This window comes from Dendropsophus ebraccatus, chromosome 10 (genome assembly GCF_027789765.1).
Source record: "Dendropsophus ebraccatus isolate aDenEbr1 chromosome 10, aDenEbr1.pat, whole genome shotgun sequence".
Classification (NCBI taxonomy): Eukaryota; Metazoa; Chordata; class Amphibia; order Anura; family Hylidae; genus Dendropsophus; species Dendropsophus ebraccatus.
Window position 1 is genome coordinate 105,805,553 of NC_091463.1, and position 14,711 is coordinate 105,820,263.

The 14,711-nt window shown below is 57.9% G+C and overlaps 1 protein-coding gene across 2 annotated transcripts in view; it reads right to left on the minus strand.

Annotated features, from left to right (window-relative positions):
* The window catches only part of BCORL1 (BCL6 corepressor like 1), a 105,323-nt gene that overhangs the window by 12,731 nt on the left and 77,881 nt on the right, over positions 1–14,711 (minus strand). Inside the window, exons 6-9 of one of the 2 annotated variants that reach the window (XM_069985768.1) lie at positions 13,537–13,617; positions 9,031–9,426; positions 3,560–3,726; positions 1,718–1,939 (exon numbers count right to left, since the gene is read on the minus strand). In XM_069985768.1, the coding sequence (XP_069841869.1) occupies positions 1,718–1,939; positions 3,560–3,726; positions 9,031–9,426; positions 13,537–13,617 (866 nt within the window). The remainder of the gene's footprint in view (positions 1–1,717; positions 1,940–3,559; positions 3,727–9,030; positions 9,427–13,536; positions 13,618–14,711) is intronic. The other variant, XM_069985769.1, reaches the window with a different exon arrangement.

A 14,711-nucleotide genomic window follows, 5' to 3' on the forward strand; every position in this document is an offset into this window, starting at 1 on the left:
CACCGGGATGCTCAGCACAGTACGGGCAGTAGCAGGGATGACACAGCACCGGGATGGTAAGGGGAGTACGGGCAGTAGCAGGGATGACACAGCACCAGGATGGTAAGGGGAGTACGGGCAGTAGCAGGGATGACACAGCACCGGGATGCTCAGCACAGTACGGGCAGTAGCAGGGATGACACAGCACCGGGGCGCTCAGTACAGTACGGGCAGTAGCAGGGATGACACAGCACCGGGACGCTCAGCACAGTACGGGCAGTAGCAGGGATGACACAGCACCGGGATGCTCAGCACAGTACGGGCAGTAGCAGGGATGACACAGCACCGGGATGCTCAGCACAGTACGGGCAGTAGCAGGGATGACACAGCACCGGGGCGCTCAGCACAGTACGGGCAGTAGCAGGGATGACACAGCACCGGGATGCTCAGCACAGTACGGGCAGTAGCAGGGATGACACAGCACCGGGATGCTCAGCACAGTACGGGCAGTAGCAGGGATGACACAGCACCGGGATGGTAAGGGGAGTACGGGCAGTAGCAGGGATGACACAGCACCGGGATGCTCAGTACAGTACGGGCAGTAGCAGGAATGGCACAGTACGGGCAGTAGCAGGGATGACACAGCTCCAGGAAGCTAAGGGGAGTACAGACAGCGCACAGCTACACCTGCACAGTGCAGACCTTAACTTGTGGTGATGTCCCTCATTCCCTTGTCCGCTGCCTTTTCTTTCTAACACAGAGTTAAGCCCCTATTCCACGGGCCGTCTAGAAGAGCAAATGAGCGCTCTCAGCTCCTCGTTCCCCGCTCGCTGCCGCTGCTATTCTACGCGGCTGCAGCAAGCGGGTGAGTGCGGGAGGGGTGGCGGGGACCTGCGGGGAGGGGGGGGGGCGCTAGATCGTCCGGGCAGCCCATAGGATATAGCAGCGTCTGCTGCCGCTGCTCCTATTCAATGGAGCGACGTCAGCAGATCGCTGCTATATCAGTCGCTTGTTTTTCAACATGTTGAAAAACAAGCAACTGCAACGATCAGCCGACATGAACAACGATTATCGTTCGTTGCGGCCGATATCGGGTGAATACGGCTGATATTCGTTCCGTGGAATAGGGCCTTTAGTCTTGCAATGAGACAGAGATTGTAGGAAGTTAAAGGGGTTATAGAAAGGTATATAGATTTGTAATTTACTTGTATTAAAAAATCTGCTGTATGTCTTCCCATACTTATCAGCTGCTGTATGTCATGCAGGAAATGTTATTTTATTTTCAGTCTGACACCGTGCTCTCTGCTGACATCTCTGGCCGAGACAGGAACTGTCCAGAGCAGGAGAGGTTTTCAATGGGGATTCATAGAAAACCAAGACAAAGTTCCTGTCTCAGCCAGAGATGGCAGCAGAGAGCACTGTGTCAGACTGAAAATATAACAACACTTTCTGCATGACATCCAGCAGCTAATAAGTATGGGAAGACTTGAGACTTTTTAATGGAAGTAAATTACAAATCTATATAACTTTCTGACACCAGTTGATTTGAAAGAAAAAGATTTTTGCTGGACAACCCCTTTAAAGAGCGAAGTACATAGTGATGTGCTTCTCCCTGCTTGTTTTCACATCACAGAGCCCCGACCATTTTTTGCCACGTCACATCCCACACATTTCATTAGACTCTGCACTCATATGCACAGTACGTTGTGTGAGCAGCGCCCCCCACAGGCCGTCTCACCTTGTATCCCAGCCGCGCTGCTCTCTGCAGTAGGGTCTCTCCAGCGTTCTTGTTCACTATCAGTCTCCTGGCCTCTGGGGGCATGTTCTGGCCGCTCAGAGTGTCACATGAGCCAAAGCTGCCGGTCCGGCGAGAGCGGCATGGGGTTCCTGGCTCACAGCCTTTCCTGGGGGACTTGGTGGGGGTGCCTCTAGGAGACAGGGTGGGCCTCCGGCCTCTTCCCTATTATAAGACAACAGCAGATTACACACGGGACAGCCTGGCATGCACTTACATATGGTGACCTGTATACCGCTGTATGGTGGTGACCTGTATACCGCTGTATGGTGGTGACCTGTATACCGCTGTATGGTGACCTGTATACCGCTGTATGGTGACGACCTGTATACCGCTGTATGGTGGTGACCTGTATACCGCTGTATGGTGACGACCTGTATACCGCTGTATGGTGACGACCTGTATACCGCTGTATGGTGACCTGTATACCGCTGTATGGTGACCTGTATACCGCTGTATGGTGGTGACCTGTATACCGCTGTATGGTGGTGACCTGTATACCGCTGTATGGTGGTGACCTGTATACCGCTGTATGGTGGTGACCTGTATACCGGTGTATGGTGGTGACCTGTATACCGCTGTATGGTGACCTGGATACCGCTGTATGGTGGTGACCTGTATACCGCTGTATGGTGGTGACCTGTATACCGCTGTATGGTGGTGACCTGTATACCGCTGTATGGTGGTGACCTGTATACCGCTGTATGGTGACCTGGATACCGCTGTATGGTGGTGACCTGTATACCGCTGTATGGTGGTGACCTGTATACCGCTGTATGGTGGTGACCTGTATACCGCTGTATGGTGGTGACCTGTATACCGCTGTATGGTGGTGACCTGTATACCGCTGTATGGTGACCTGTATACCGCTGTAATGTGTCCTGTATACCGCTGTAAGGTGACCTGTATACCGCTGTATGGTGAACTGTATACCGCTGTATGGTGACCTGTATACCGCTGTATGGTGACCTGTATACCGCTGTATGGTGACCTGTATACCGCTGTATGGTGACCTGTATACCGCTGTAATGTGTCCTGTATAACGCTGTAATGTGTCCTGTATACCGCTGTATGGTGACCTGTATACCGCTGTATGGTGACCTGTATACCTCTGTATGGTGACCTGTATACCTCTGTATGGTGACCTGTATACCGCTGTATGGTGACCTGTATACCGCTGTATGGTGACCTGTATACCGCTGTAATGTGTCCTGTATAACGCTGTAATGTGTCCTGTATACCGCTGTATGGTGACCTGTATACCGCTGTATGGTGACCTGTATACCTCTGTATGGTGACCTGTATACCTCTGTATGGTGACCTGTATACCTCTGTATGGTGACCTGTATACCGCTGTATGGTGACCTGTATACCTCTGTATGGTGACCTGTATACCGCTGTATGGTGACCTGTATACCTCTGTATGGTGACCTGTATACCTCTGTATGGTGACCTGTATACCGCTGTATGGTGACCTGTATACCTCTGTATGGTGACCTGTATACCGCTGTATGGTGACCTGTATACCGCTGTATGGTGACCTGTATACCTCTGTATGGTGACCTGTATACCGCTGTATGGTGACCTGTATACCGCTGTATGGTGACCTATATACCGCTGTATGGTGACCTGTATACCTCTGTATGGTGACCTGTATACCGCTGTATGGTGACCTGTATACCTCTGTATGGTGACCTGTATACCGCTGTATGGTGACCTGTATACCGCTGTAATGTGTGCTGTATACCGCTCTGTACAGTGCTGGCCACAGGGGTCGCCTCCTACCTTGGCCTCCTCGTCAGTGCTGCCCCCTAGATGTTTGGTCTTGCACTTGCGTTTTCCGGAGGGTTTCTCGAGAACGTGTAAGGGGGAGGAGTCATCTAAGCTTGGTCTCTGGAGACCCCTCCCACCATCGCTGCCCCTGTCAGGGGAGACCTTCCTCTTCCGGAAATCTAGAGAGAACAGCCAGAAAGCGGTGTAAGCAGTGGACAAGATGGCGGTAGCTACAACATGGCCGACTCCTCCGCTCTGCCCCTTACCAATAGGGCGGGGATCCCTGAACCGCTGAGGAGGTACACACCTGACCGCTGAGGGGGTACACACCTGACCGCTGAGGGGGTACACACCTGACCGCTGAGGGGGTACACACCCGACCGCTGAGGGGGTACACACCCGACCGCTGAGGAGGTACACACCTGACCGCTAAGGGGGTAAACACCTGACCGCTGAGGGGGTACACACCTGACCGCTGAGGGGGTACACACCTGACCGCTGAGGGGGTACACACCTGACCGCTGAGGGGGTACACACCTGACCGCTGAGGGGGTACACACCTGACCGCTGAGGGGGTACACACCTGACCGCTGAGGGGGTACACACCTGACCGCTGAGGGGATACACACCCGACCGCTGAGGGGGTACACACCTGACCGCTGAGGGGGTACACACCTGACCGCTGAGGGGGTACACACCTGACCGCTGAGGGGGTACACACCCGACCGCTGAGGGGGTACACACCCGACCGCTGAGGGGGTACACACCCGACCGCTGAGGAACTACACCTGTCCTCCTCCCCTCTCAGTAGTCAGGTGTATGGGCAGAGTTCCCTCGCCTGTCCTCCTCCCCCCCTCTCATTAGTCAGGTGTATGGGCAGAGTTCCCTCACCTGTCCCCTCCTCCTCCCCTCAGTAGTCAGGTGTATGGGCGGAGTTCCTGCACCTGTCCCCTCCTCCTCTCCTCAGTAGTCAGGTGTATGGGCGGAGTTCCCTCACCTGTCCCCTCCTCCTCTCCTCAGTAGTCAGGTGTATGGGCGGAGTTCCCTCACCTGTCCTCCTCCCCTCTCATTAGTCAGGTGTATGGGCGGAGTTCCCTCACCTGTCCTCCTCCTCCCCTCAGTAGTCAGGTGTATGGGCGGAGTTCCCTCACCTGTCCCCTCCTCCTCCCCTCAGTAGTCAGGTGTATGGGCGGAGTTCCCTCACCTGTCCCCTCCTCCTCTCCTCAGTAGTCAGGTGTATGGGTGGAGTTCCCTCACCTGTCCCCTCCTCCTCTCCTCAGTAGTCAGGTGTATGGGCGGAGTTCCCTCACCTGTCCCCTCCTCCTCTCCTCAGTAGTCAGGTGTATGGGCGGAGTTCCCTCACCTGTCCTCCTCCCCTCTCATTAGTCAGGTGTATGGGCGGAGTTCCCGCACCTGTCCTCCTCTTCCTTCCTCAGTAGTCAGGTGTATGGGCGGAGTTCCTGCACCTGTCCCCCCCCTTCTCACCTCAGTAGTCAGGTGTATGGGCGGAGTTCCCTCACCTGTCCCCTCCTCCTCCCCTAAGTAGTCAGGTGTATGGGCAGAGTTCCCTCACCTGTCCCCTCCTCCTCCCCTCAGTAGTCAGGTGTATGGGCGGAGTTCCCTCACCTGTCCCCTCCTCCTCTCCTCAGTAGTCAGGTGTATGGGCGGAGTTCCCTCACCTGTCCCCTCCTCCTCTCCTCAGTAGTCAGGTGTATGGGCGGAGTTCCCTCACCTGTCCCCTCCTCCTCTCCTCAGTAGTCAGGTGTATGGGCGGAGTTCCCTCACCTGTCCCCTCCTCCTCCCCTCAGTAGTCAGGTGTATGGGCGGAGTTCCCTCACCTGTCCCCTCCTCCTCCCCTCAGTAGTCAGGTGTATGGGCGGAGTTCCCTCACCTGTCCTCCTCCTCCCCTCAGTAGTCAGGTGTATGGGCGGAGTTCCCTCACCTGTCCCCTCCTCCTCCCCTCAGTAGTCAGGTGTATGGGCGGAGTTCCCTCACCTGTCCCCTCCTCCTCTCCTCAGTAGTCAGGTGTATGGGCGGAGTTCCCTCACCTGTCCCCTCCTCCTCCCCTTAGTAGTCAGGTGTATGGGCGGAGTTCCTTCACCTGTCCCCTCCTCCTCTCCTCAGTAGTCAGGTGTATGGGCGGAGTTCCCTCACCTGTCCCCTCCTCCGGCTGCAGTAGTCAGGTGTATGGGCGGAGTTCCCTCACCTGTCCCCTCCTCCGGCTGCAGTAGTCAGGTGTATGGGCGGAGTTCCCTCACCTGTCCCCTCCTCCTCTCCTCAGTAGTCAGGTGTATGGGCGGAGTTCCCTCACCTGTCCCCTCCTCCTCCCCTCAGTAGTCAGGTGTATGGGCGGAGTTCCCTCACCTGTCCTCCTCCTCTCCTCAGTAGTCAGGTGTATGGGCGGAGTTCCCTCACCTGTCCCCTCCTCCTCTCCTCAGTAGTCAGGTGTATGGGCGGAGTTCCCTCACCTGTCCTCCTCCTCCCCTCAGTAGTCAGGTGTATGGGCGGAGTTCCCTCACCTGTCCCCTCCTCCTCCCCTCAGTAGTCAGGTGTATGGGCGGAGTTCCCTCACCTGTCCCCTCCTCCTCTCCTCAGTAGTCAGGTGTATGGGGCGGGAGTTCCCTCACCTGTCCTCCTCCTCCGGCTGCAGTAGTCAGGTGTATGGGCGGAGTTCCCTCACCTGTCCTCCTCCTCCCCTCAGTAGTCAGGTGTATGGGCGGAGTTCCCTCACCTGTCCCCTCCTCCTCTCCTCAGTAGTCAGGTGTATGGGCGGAGTTCCCTCACCTGTCCCCTCCTCCTCCCCTCAGTAGTCAGGTGTATGGGCGGAGTTCCCTCACCTGTCCCCTCCTCCTCTCCTCAGTAGTCAGGTGTATGGGCGGAGTTCCCTCACCTGTCCCCTCCTACTCCCTCAGTAGTCAGGTGTATGGGCGGAGTTCCCTCACCTGTCCCCTCGCTCCTCCCCTCAGTAGTCAGGTGTATGGGGCGGAGTTCCCTCACCTGTCCCCTCCCTCCCCTCAGTAGTCAGGTGTATGGGCGGAGTTCCCCTCACCTGTCCCCTCCTCCTCCCCTCAGTAGTCAGGTGTATGAGCGGAGTTCCCTCACCTGTCCCTCCTCCTCCGGCTGCAGTAGTCAGGTGTATGGGCGGAGTTCCCTCACCTGTCCCCTCCTCCTCCCCTCAGTAGTCAGGTGTATGGCGGAGTTCCCTCACCTGTCCCCTCCTCCTCCCCTCAGTAGTCAGGTGTATGGCGGAGTTCCCTCACCTGTCCCCTCCTCCTCTCCTCAGTAGTCAGGTGTATGAGCGGAGTTCCCTCACCTGTCCCCTCCTCCTCCCCTCAGTAGTCAGGTGTATGGGCGGAGTTCCCTCACCTGTCCCCTCCTCCTCTCCTCAGTAGTCAGGTGTATGGGCGGAGTTCCCTCACCTGTCCCCTCCTCCTCCCCTCAGTAGTCAGGTGTATGGGTGGAGTTCCCTCACCTGTCCCTCCTCCTCCCCTCAGTAGTCAGGTGTATGGGTGGAGTTCCCTCACCTGTCCCCTCCTCCTCCCCTCAGTAGTCAGGTGTATGGGCGGAGTTCCCTCACCTGTCCCCTCCTCCTCCCCTCAGTAGTCAGGTGTATGGGCGGAGTTCCCTCACCTGTCCTCCTCCTCCGGCTGCAGTAGTCAGGTGTATGGGCGGAGTTCCCTCACCTGTCCCCTCCTCCTCTCCTCAGTAGTCAGGTGTATGGGCGGAGTTCCCTCACCTGTCCCCTCCACCGCCCCTCAGTAGTCAGGTGTATGGGCGGAGTTCCCTCACCTGTCCCCTCCTCCTCCCTCAGTAGTCAGGTGTATGAGCGGAGTTCCCTCACCTGTCCTCCTCCTCCGGCTGCAGTAGTCAGGTGTATGGGCGGAGTTCCCTCACCTGTCCCCTCCTCCTCCCCTCAGTAGTCAGGTGTATGGGCGGAGTTCCCTCACCTGTCCCCTCCTCCTCCCCTCAGTAGTCAGGTGTATGGGCGGAGTTCCCTCACCTAACCCCTCCTCCTCTCCTCAGTAGTCAGGTGTATGGGCGGAGTTCCCTCACCTGTCCTCCTCCTCCGGCTGCAGTAGTCAGGTGTATGGGCGGAGTTCCCTCACCTGTCCCCTCCTCCTCCCCTCAGTAGTCAGGTGTATGGGCGGAGTTCCCTCACCTGTCCCCTCCTCTCCTCAGTAGTCAGGTGTATGGGCGGAGTTCCCTCACCTGTCCCCTCCTCCTCCCCTCAGTAGTCAGGTGTATGGGCGGAGTTCCCTCACCTGTCCCCTCCTCCTCTCCTCAGTAGTCAGGTGTATGGGCGGAGTTCCCTCACCTGTCCTCCTCCTCCGGCTGCAGTAGTCAGGTGTATGGGCGGAGTTCCCTCACCTGTCCCCTCCTCCTCCCCTCAGTAGTCAGGTGTATGGGCAGAGTTCCCTCACCTGTCCTCCTCCTCCGGCTGCAGTAGTCAGGTGTATGGGCGGAGTTCCCTCACCTGTCCCCTCCTCCTCCCCTCAGTAGTCAGGTGTATGGGCAGAGTTCCCTCACCTGTCCCCTCCTCCTCCCCTCAGTAGTCAGGTGTATGGGCGGAGTTCCCTCACCTGTCCCCTCCTCCTCTCCTCAGTAGTCAGGTGTATGGGCGGAGTTCCCTCACCTGTCCTCCTCCTCCGGCTGCAGTAGTCAGGTGTATGGGCGGAGTTCCCTCACCTGTCCCCTCCTCCTCCCCTCAGTAGTCAGGTGTAATGGGCAGAGTTCCCTCACCTGTCCTCCTCCTCCGGCTGCAGTAGTCAGGTGTATGGGCGGAGTTCCCTCACCTGTCCCCTCCTCCTCCCCTCAGTAGTCAGGTGTATGGGCAGAGTTTCCCTCACCTGTCCCCTCCTCCTCCCCTCAGTAGTCAGGTGTATGGGCGGAGTTCCCTCACCTGTCCCCTCCTCCTCTCCTCAGTAGTCAGGTGTATGGGCGAGTTCCCTCACCTGTCCTCCTCCTCCGGCTGCAAGTAGTCAGGTGTATGGGCGGAGTTCCCTCACCTGTCCCCTCCTCCTCCCCTCAGTAGTCAGGTGTATGGGCGGAGTTCCCTCACCTGTCCCCTCCTCCTCCCCTCAGTAGTCAGGTGTATGGGCGGAGTTCCCTCACCTGTCCCCTCCTCCTCCCCTCAGTAGTCAGGTGTATGGGCGGAGTTCCCTCACCTGTCCCCTCCTCCTCCCCTCAGTAGTCAGGTGTATGGGCGGAGTTCCCTCACCTGTCCTCCTCCTCCGGCTGCAGTAGTCAGGTGTATGGGCGGAGTTCCCTCACCTGTCCCCTCCTCCTCCCCTCAGTAGTCAGGTGTATGGGCGGAGTTCCCTCACCTGTCCCCTCCTCCTCCCCTCAGTAGTCAGGTGTATGGGTGGAGTTCCCTCACCTGTCCCCTCCTCCTCCCCTCAGTAGTCAGGTGTATGGGCGGAGTTCCCTCACCTGTCCCCTCCTCCTCCCCTCAGTAGTCAGGTGTATGGGCGGAGTTCCCTCACCTGTCCTCCTCCTCCGGCTGCAGTAGTACTGAGACACCTCCTCCTCCTCCTTCTCGGTCAGATATTCCCCGTTTTGGTATTTGCGGTTCTTCTGTCTCCTCCGCTTTCTCCGCCGTAACGTTCCATCCTCTTCCCCGTTGTCGTCCTGATCCAAGATGGCGTCTTTGCCGTTGTCGAGGAGGCCCCTGCTGGAGAGCTCCCAGGAGTCCTGGAGCTTTGGGCTGATGGTTTGGGGTTGGGGTTCCTGTTTAATGAATCTGCGGGGCCGCCCGGGCCTGCCGTGCTTCCTCAGCTTCCTCCTCTTATACGGGACGCCCGTCTCATCCTCCACCGCTAACTCTTCTATTCTGGAAGTCTCCAGAGCCGAGGAGGCCACGTCCGAGAAGCCAAACGTCCCTGCAGCAGAAGAGAAGAGGGAGAAGAGACGAGACTGAGGGCTTCGCTCTACACTTCCCACACATTCACATGAGCCTGAAGGCTACGGAGGCCTGAGGAGGCCAAACCTCATAGTGATATACAGTGCGCTCAGTGACAGCCACCAGACAAGCTGCCTGACCGCTCAGTGACAGCCACCAGACAAGCTGCCTGACCGCTCAGTGACAGCCACCAGACAAGCTGCCTGACCGCTCAGTGACAGCCACCAGACAAGCTGCCTGACCGCTCAGTGACAGCCACCAGACAAGCTGGCTGACCTCTCAGTGACAGCCACCAGACAAGCTGCCTGACCGCTCAGTGACAGCCACCAGACAAGCTGCCTAACCGCTCAGTGATAGCCACCAGACAAGCTGCCTGACCGCTCAGTGATAGCCACCAGACAAGTCTCCAGCCCCCCTCTCTCTCCTCTCCTGATGGATCAGTCTCCAGCCCCTCTCTCTCCTCCTGATGGATCAGTCTCCAGCCCCTCTCTCTCCTCTCCTGATGGATCAGTCTCCAGCCCCTCTCTCTCCTCTCCTGATGGATCAGTCTCCAGCCCCTCTCTCTCCTGATGGATCAGTCTCCAGCCCCTCTCTCTCCTCTCCTCTCCTGATGGATCAGTCTCCAGCCCCTCTCTCTCCTCTCCTCATGGATCAGTCTCCAGCCCCCCTCTCTCTCTCCTCTCCTGATGGATCAGTCTCCAGCCCCTCTCTCTCTCCTCATGGATCAGTCTCCAGCCCCTCTCTCTCTCCTCTCCTGATGGATCAGTCTCCAGCCCCTCTCTCTCCTCTCCTGATGGATCAGTCTCCAGCCCCTCTCTCTCCACTCCTGATGGATCAGTCTCCAGCCCCTCTCTCTCCTCTCCTGATGGATCAGTCTCCAGCCCCTCTCTCTCCTCTCCTGATGGATCAGTCTCCAGCCCCTCTCTCTCCTCTCCTGATGGATCAGTCTCCAGCCCCTCTCTCTCCTCTCCTGATGGATCAGTCTCCAGCCCCTCTCTCTCCTCTCCTGATGGATCAGTCTCCAGCCCCTCTCTCTCCTCTCCTGATGGATCAGTCTCCAGCCCCTCTCTCTCTCCTCTCTTGATGGATCAGTCTCCAGCCCCTCTCTCTCTCCTCTCCTGATAGATCAGTCTCCAGCCCCTCTCTCTCCTCTCCTGATAGATCAGTCTCCAGCCCCTCTCTCTCCTGATGGATCAGTCTCCAGCCCCTCTCTCTCTCTCCTCTCCTGATGGATCAGTCTCCAGCCCCTCTCTCTCCTCTCCTGATGGATCAGTCTCCAGCCCCTCTCTCTCCTCTCCTGATGGATCAGTCTCCAGCCCCTCTCTCTCCTCTCCTGATCAGTCTCCAGCCCCCCTCTCTCTCTCCTCTCCTGATGGATCAGTCTCCAGCCCCTCTCTCTCCTCTCCTGATGGATCAGTCTCCAGCCCCTCTCTCTCTCCTCATGGATCAGTCTCCAGCCCCTCTCTCTCCTCTCCTGATGGATCAGTCTCCAGCCCCTCTCTCTCGTCTCCTGATGGATCAGTCTCCAGCCCCTCTCTCTCCTCTCCTGATGGATCAGTCTCCAGCCCCTCTCTCTCTTCTCCTGATGGATCAGTCTCCAGCCCCTCTCTCTCCTCTCCTGATGGATCAGTCTCCAGCCCCTCTCTCTCCTCTCCTGATGGATCAGTCTCCAGCCCCTCTCTCTCCTCTCCTGATGGATCAGTCTCCAGCCCCTCTCTCTCCTCTCCTGATCAGTCTCCAGCCCCCCTCTCTCTCTCCTCTCCTGATGGATCAGTCTCCAGCCCCTCTCTCTCCTCTCCTGATGGATCAGTCTCCAGCCCCTCTCTCTCTCCTCATGGATCAGTCTCCAGCCCCTCTCTCTCCTCTCCTGATGGATCAGTCTCCAGCCCCTCTCTCTCGTCTCCTGATGGATCAGTCTCCAGCCCCTCTCTCTCCTCTCCTGATGGATCAGTCTCCAGCCCCTCTCTCTCTTCTCCTGATGGATCAGTCTCCAGCCCCTCTCTCTCCTCTCCTGATGGATCAGTCTCCAGCCCCTCTCTCTCCTCTCCTGATGGATCAGTCTCCAGCCCCTCTCTCTCCTCTCCTGATGGATCAGTCTCCAGCCCCTCTCTCTCCTCTCCTGATGGATCAGTCTCCAGCCTCTCTCTCCTCTCCTGATGGATCAGTCTCCAGCCCCTCTCTCCTCTCCTGATGGATCAGTCTCCAGCCTCTCTCTCTCCTCTCCTGATGGATCAGTCTCCAGCCTCTCTCTCTTCTCCTGATGGATCAGTCTCCAGCCCCTCTCTCTCCTCTCCTGATGGATCAGTCTCCAGCCCCTCTCTCTCCTCTCCTGATGGATCAGTCTCCAGCCCCTCTCTCTCCTCTCCTGATGGATCAGTCTCCAGCCCCTCTCTCTCTTCTCCTGATGGATCAGTCTCCAGCCCCTCTCTCTCCTCTCCTGATGGATCAGTCTCCAGCCCCTCTCTCTCCTCTCCTGATGGATCAGTCTCCAGCCCCTCTCTCTCCTCTCCTGATGGATCAATCTCCAGCCCCTCTCTCTCCTCTCCTGATGGATCAGTCTCCAGCCTCTCTCTCCTCTCCTGATGGATCAGTCTCCAGCCCCTCTCTCTCCTCTCCTGATGGATCAGTCTCCAGCCCCTCTCTCTCTCCTCATGGATCAGTCTCCAGCCCCTCTCTCTCTCCTCATGGATCAGTCTTTATGAGCACAAATCAGGATAGAAGATGGTTCAGGGGGGCAGAGATAAGGGCTGGAGATGGAGCGGTCCCTCAGACAGGACACAGGGGTCGGCACTGTATGTGAGAACTGAGCGGCTGTGGAAGAAAAACAGACAGAAAACCTTGGTACAGACTGCGAGATAAGTGCAACACAAGAAGAAAAGTGCAAAGAGAAGTGTGCAATCCCCTCCCCCCCATGGAGAGACATAAGCTGGGGAATCCGCCTCATTGCCCCCCTGTCTGATCCCCCCTTCCGGACCCCAGATCGCTGCACTGACTGATACTGGGTGACCACTGACAGACCAGTCACCTCCGGGGGTCCCGTCCCATACAGACCAGTCACCTCCGGGGGTCCCGTCCCATACAGACCAGTCACCTCCGGGGGTCCCATCCCATACAGACCAGTCACCTCCGGGGGTCCCATCCCATACAGACCAGTCACCTCCGGGGGTCCCATCCCATACAGACCAGTCACCTCCGGGGGTCCCGTCCCATACAGACCAGTCACCTCCGGGGGTCCCATCCCATACAGACCAGTCACCTCCGGGGGTCCCATCCCATACAGACCAGTCACCTCCGGGGGTCCTGTTCCATACAAGTCATCTCTGGGGGTCCCATCCCGTACAGACTGGCTGCACTGATGAGACCGGTCACCTCTGGGGGTCCTGTTCCATACAGACCAGTCACCTCTGGGGGTCCCATCCCATACAGACCGGTCACCTCTGGGGGTCCCATCCCATACAGACCGGTCATCTCTGGGGGTCCCATCCCATACAGACCGGTCACCTCTGGGGGTCCTGTTCCATACAAGTCATCTCTGGGGGTCCCGTCCCAAACAGACCAGTCACCTCTGGGGGTCCCATCCCATACAGACCGGTCACCTCTGGGGGTCCCATCCCATACAGACCGGTCACCTCTGGGGGTCCAATCCCATACAGACCGGTCACCTCTGGGGGTCCCATCCCATACAGACCGGTCACCTCTGGGGGTCCCATCCCATACAGACCGGTCACCTCTGGGGGTCCCATCCCATACAGACCGGTCACCTCTGGGGGTCCCATCCCATACAGACCGGTCACCTCTGGGGGTCCCATCCCATACAGACCGGTCACCTCTGGGGGTCCCATCCCATACAGACCGGTCACCTCTGGGGGTCCTGTTCCATACAAGTCACTTCCGGGGGTCCCGTGCCGGTGACTGGTTACCATCATGTGTTGTGATTATTGGTGGGATGAAAGGCGGGGGGGGGGGGGGTTAGGGGTGGGCAGGGCTGTATAATGCTGCCACTCCCACTCACTAGGACAGCGCCATCCTCTGCTGGGTGTGCCATGTCCGCCGCGCCCATCCCCCACTGCTGCCCTCACGCCCCTTTTACCTGTCTGACTGCGGGTTCGGCTCTTTAAGACGACTGGGATGAAGTCTTTGAAGCTGTTTTTGGATTTTCTCTCTGGCGTGGCTGTCAGGAAGGGAGAGCACAATGAGAGAGGAAAGTAAGACAGGCACAAAGCTTATATAGGCGGCTCAGAGAGGGCGGGGCTAATAATGGCAGCCGAGGGAGAGGCGGGGCTAATAATGCCAGCAAAGGGAGAGGGGGGGGGGCTTATATTGCCAGTAGAGGGGAGGCGGGGCTTGGAATGGCAGCAGAGGGATAGGCGGGTCTTTCATTGCCAGCAGAGGGGGCGGGGCTTATATTGCCAGTAGAGGGGGAAGCGGGTCTTTTAATGGCAGCAGAAGGGAGGCAGGGCTTATATTGCCAGCAGGAGGAGGCGGAGCTTATGATGGCAGCCGAGGGAGAGGCGGCTTATAATGGCAGCAGAAGGGAGGTGGGGCTCAGAATGACAGCAGAGGGAGAGGCGGGGCTTATGATGGCAGCCGAGGGAGAGGCGGCTCAGAATGACAGCAGAGGGAGAGGCAGGGCTTATAATGACATCAGAGACGAGGCTTATAATGACAGCAGAGGGAGAGGCGGGGCTTATAATGACAGAAGAGAGGCGGGGCTTATAATGACAGAAGAGAGGCGGGGCTTATAATGACAGCAGAGGAAGAGGCGGGGCGTATAATGGCGGCAGAGGGAAAGGTGGAGGTTATAATGACAGCAGAGGGAGGGGCGGGGCTTATAATGACAACAGAGGGAGGGGCGGGGCTTATAATGGCAGCAGAGGGAGAGGCGGGGCTTACTATGACAGCAGAGGGAAAGGCGGGGCTTATAATGACATCAGAGACGAGGCTTATAATGACAGCAGAGGGAGAGGCGGGGCTTATAATGACAGAAGAGAGGCGGGGCTTATAATGACAGAAGAGAGGCGGGGCTTATAATGGCAGCAGAGGAAGAGGCGGGGCGTATAATGGCAGCAGAGGGAGAGGTGGAGGTTATAATGACAGCAGAGGGAGGGGCGGGGCTTATAATGACAGCAGAGGGAGGGGCGGGGCTTATAATGGCAGCAGAGGGAGGGGCGGGGCTTATAATGCCAGCAGAGGAAGAGGCGGGGCTTATAATGGCAGCAAAGGGAGAGGCGGGGCTTATAATAGCAGCAGAGGGAGAGGCGGGGC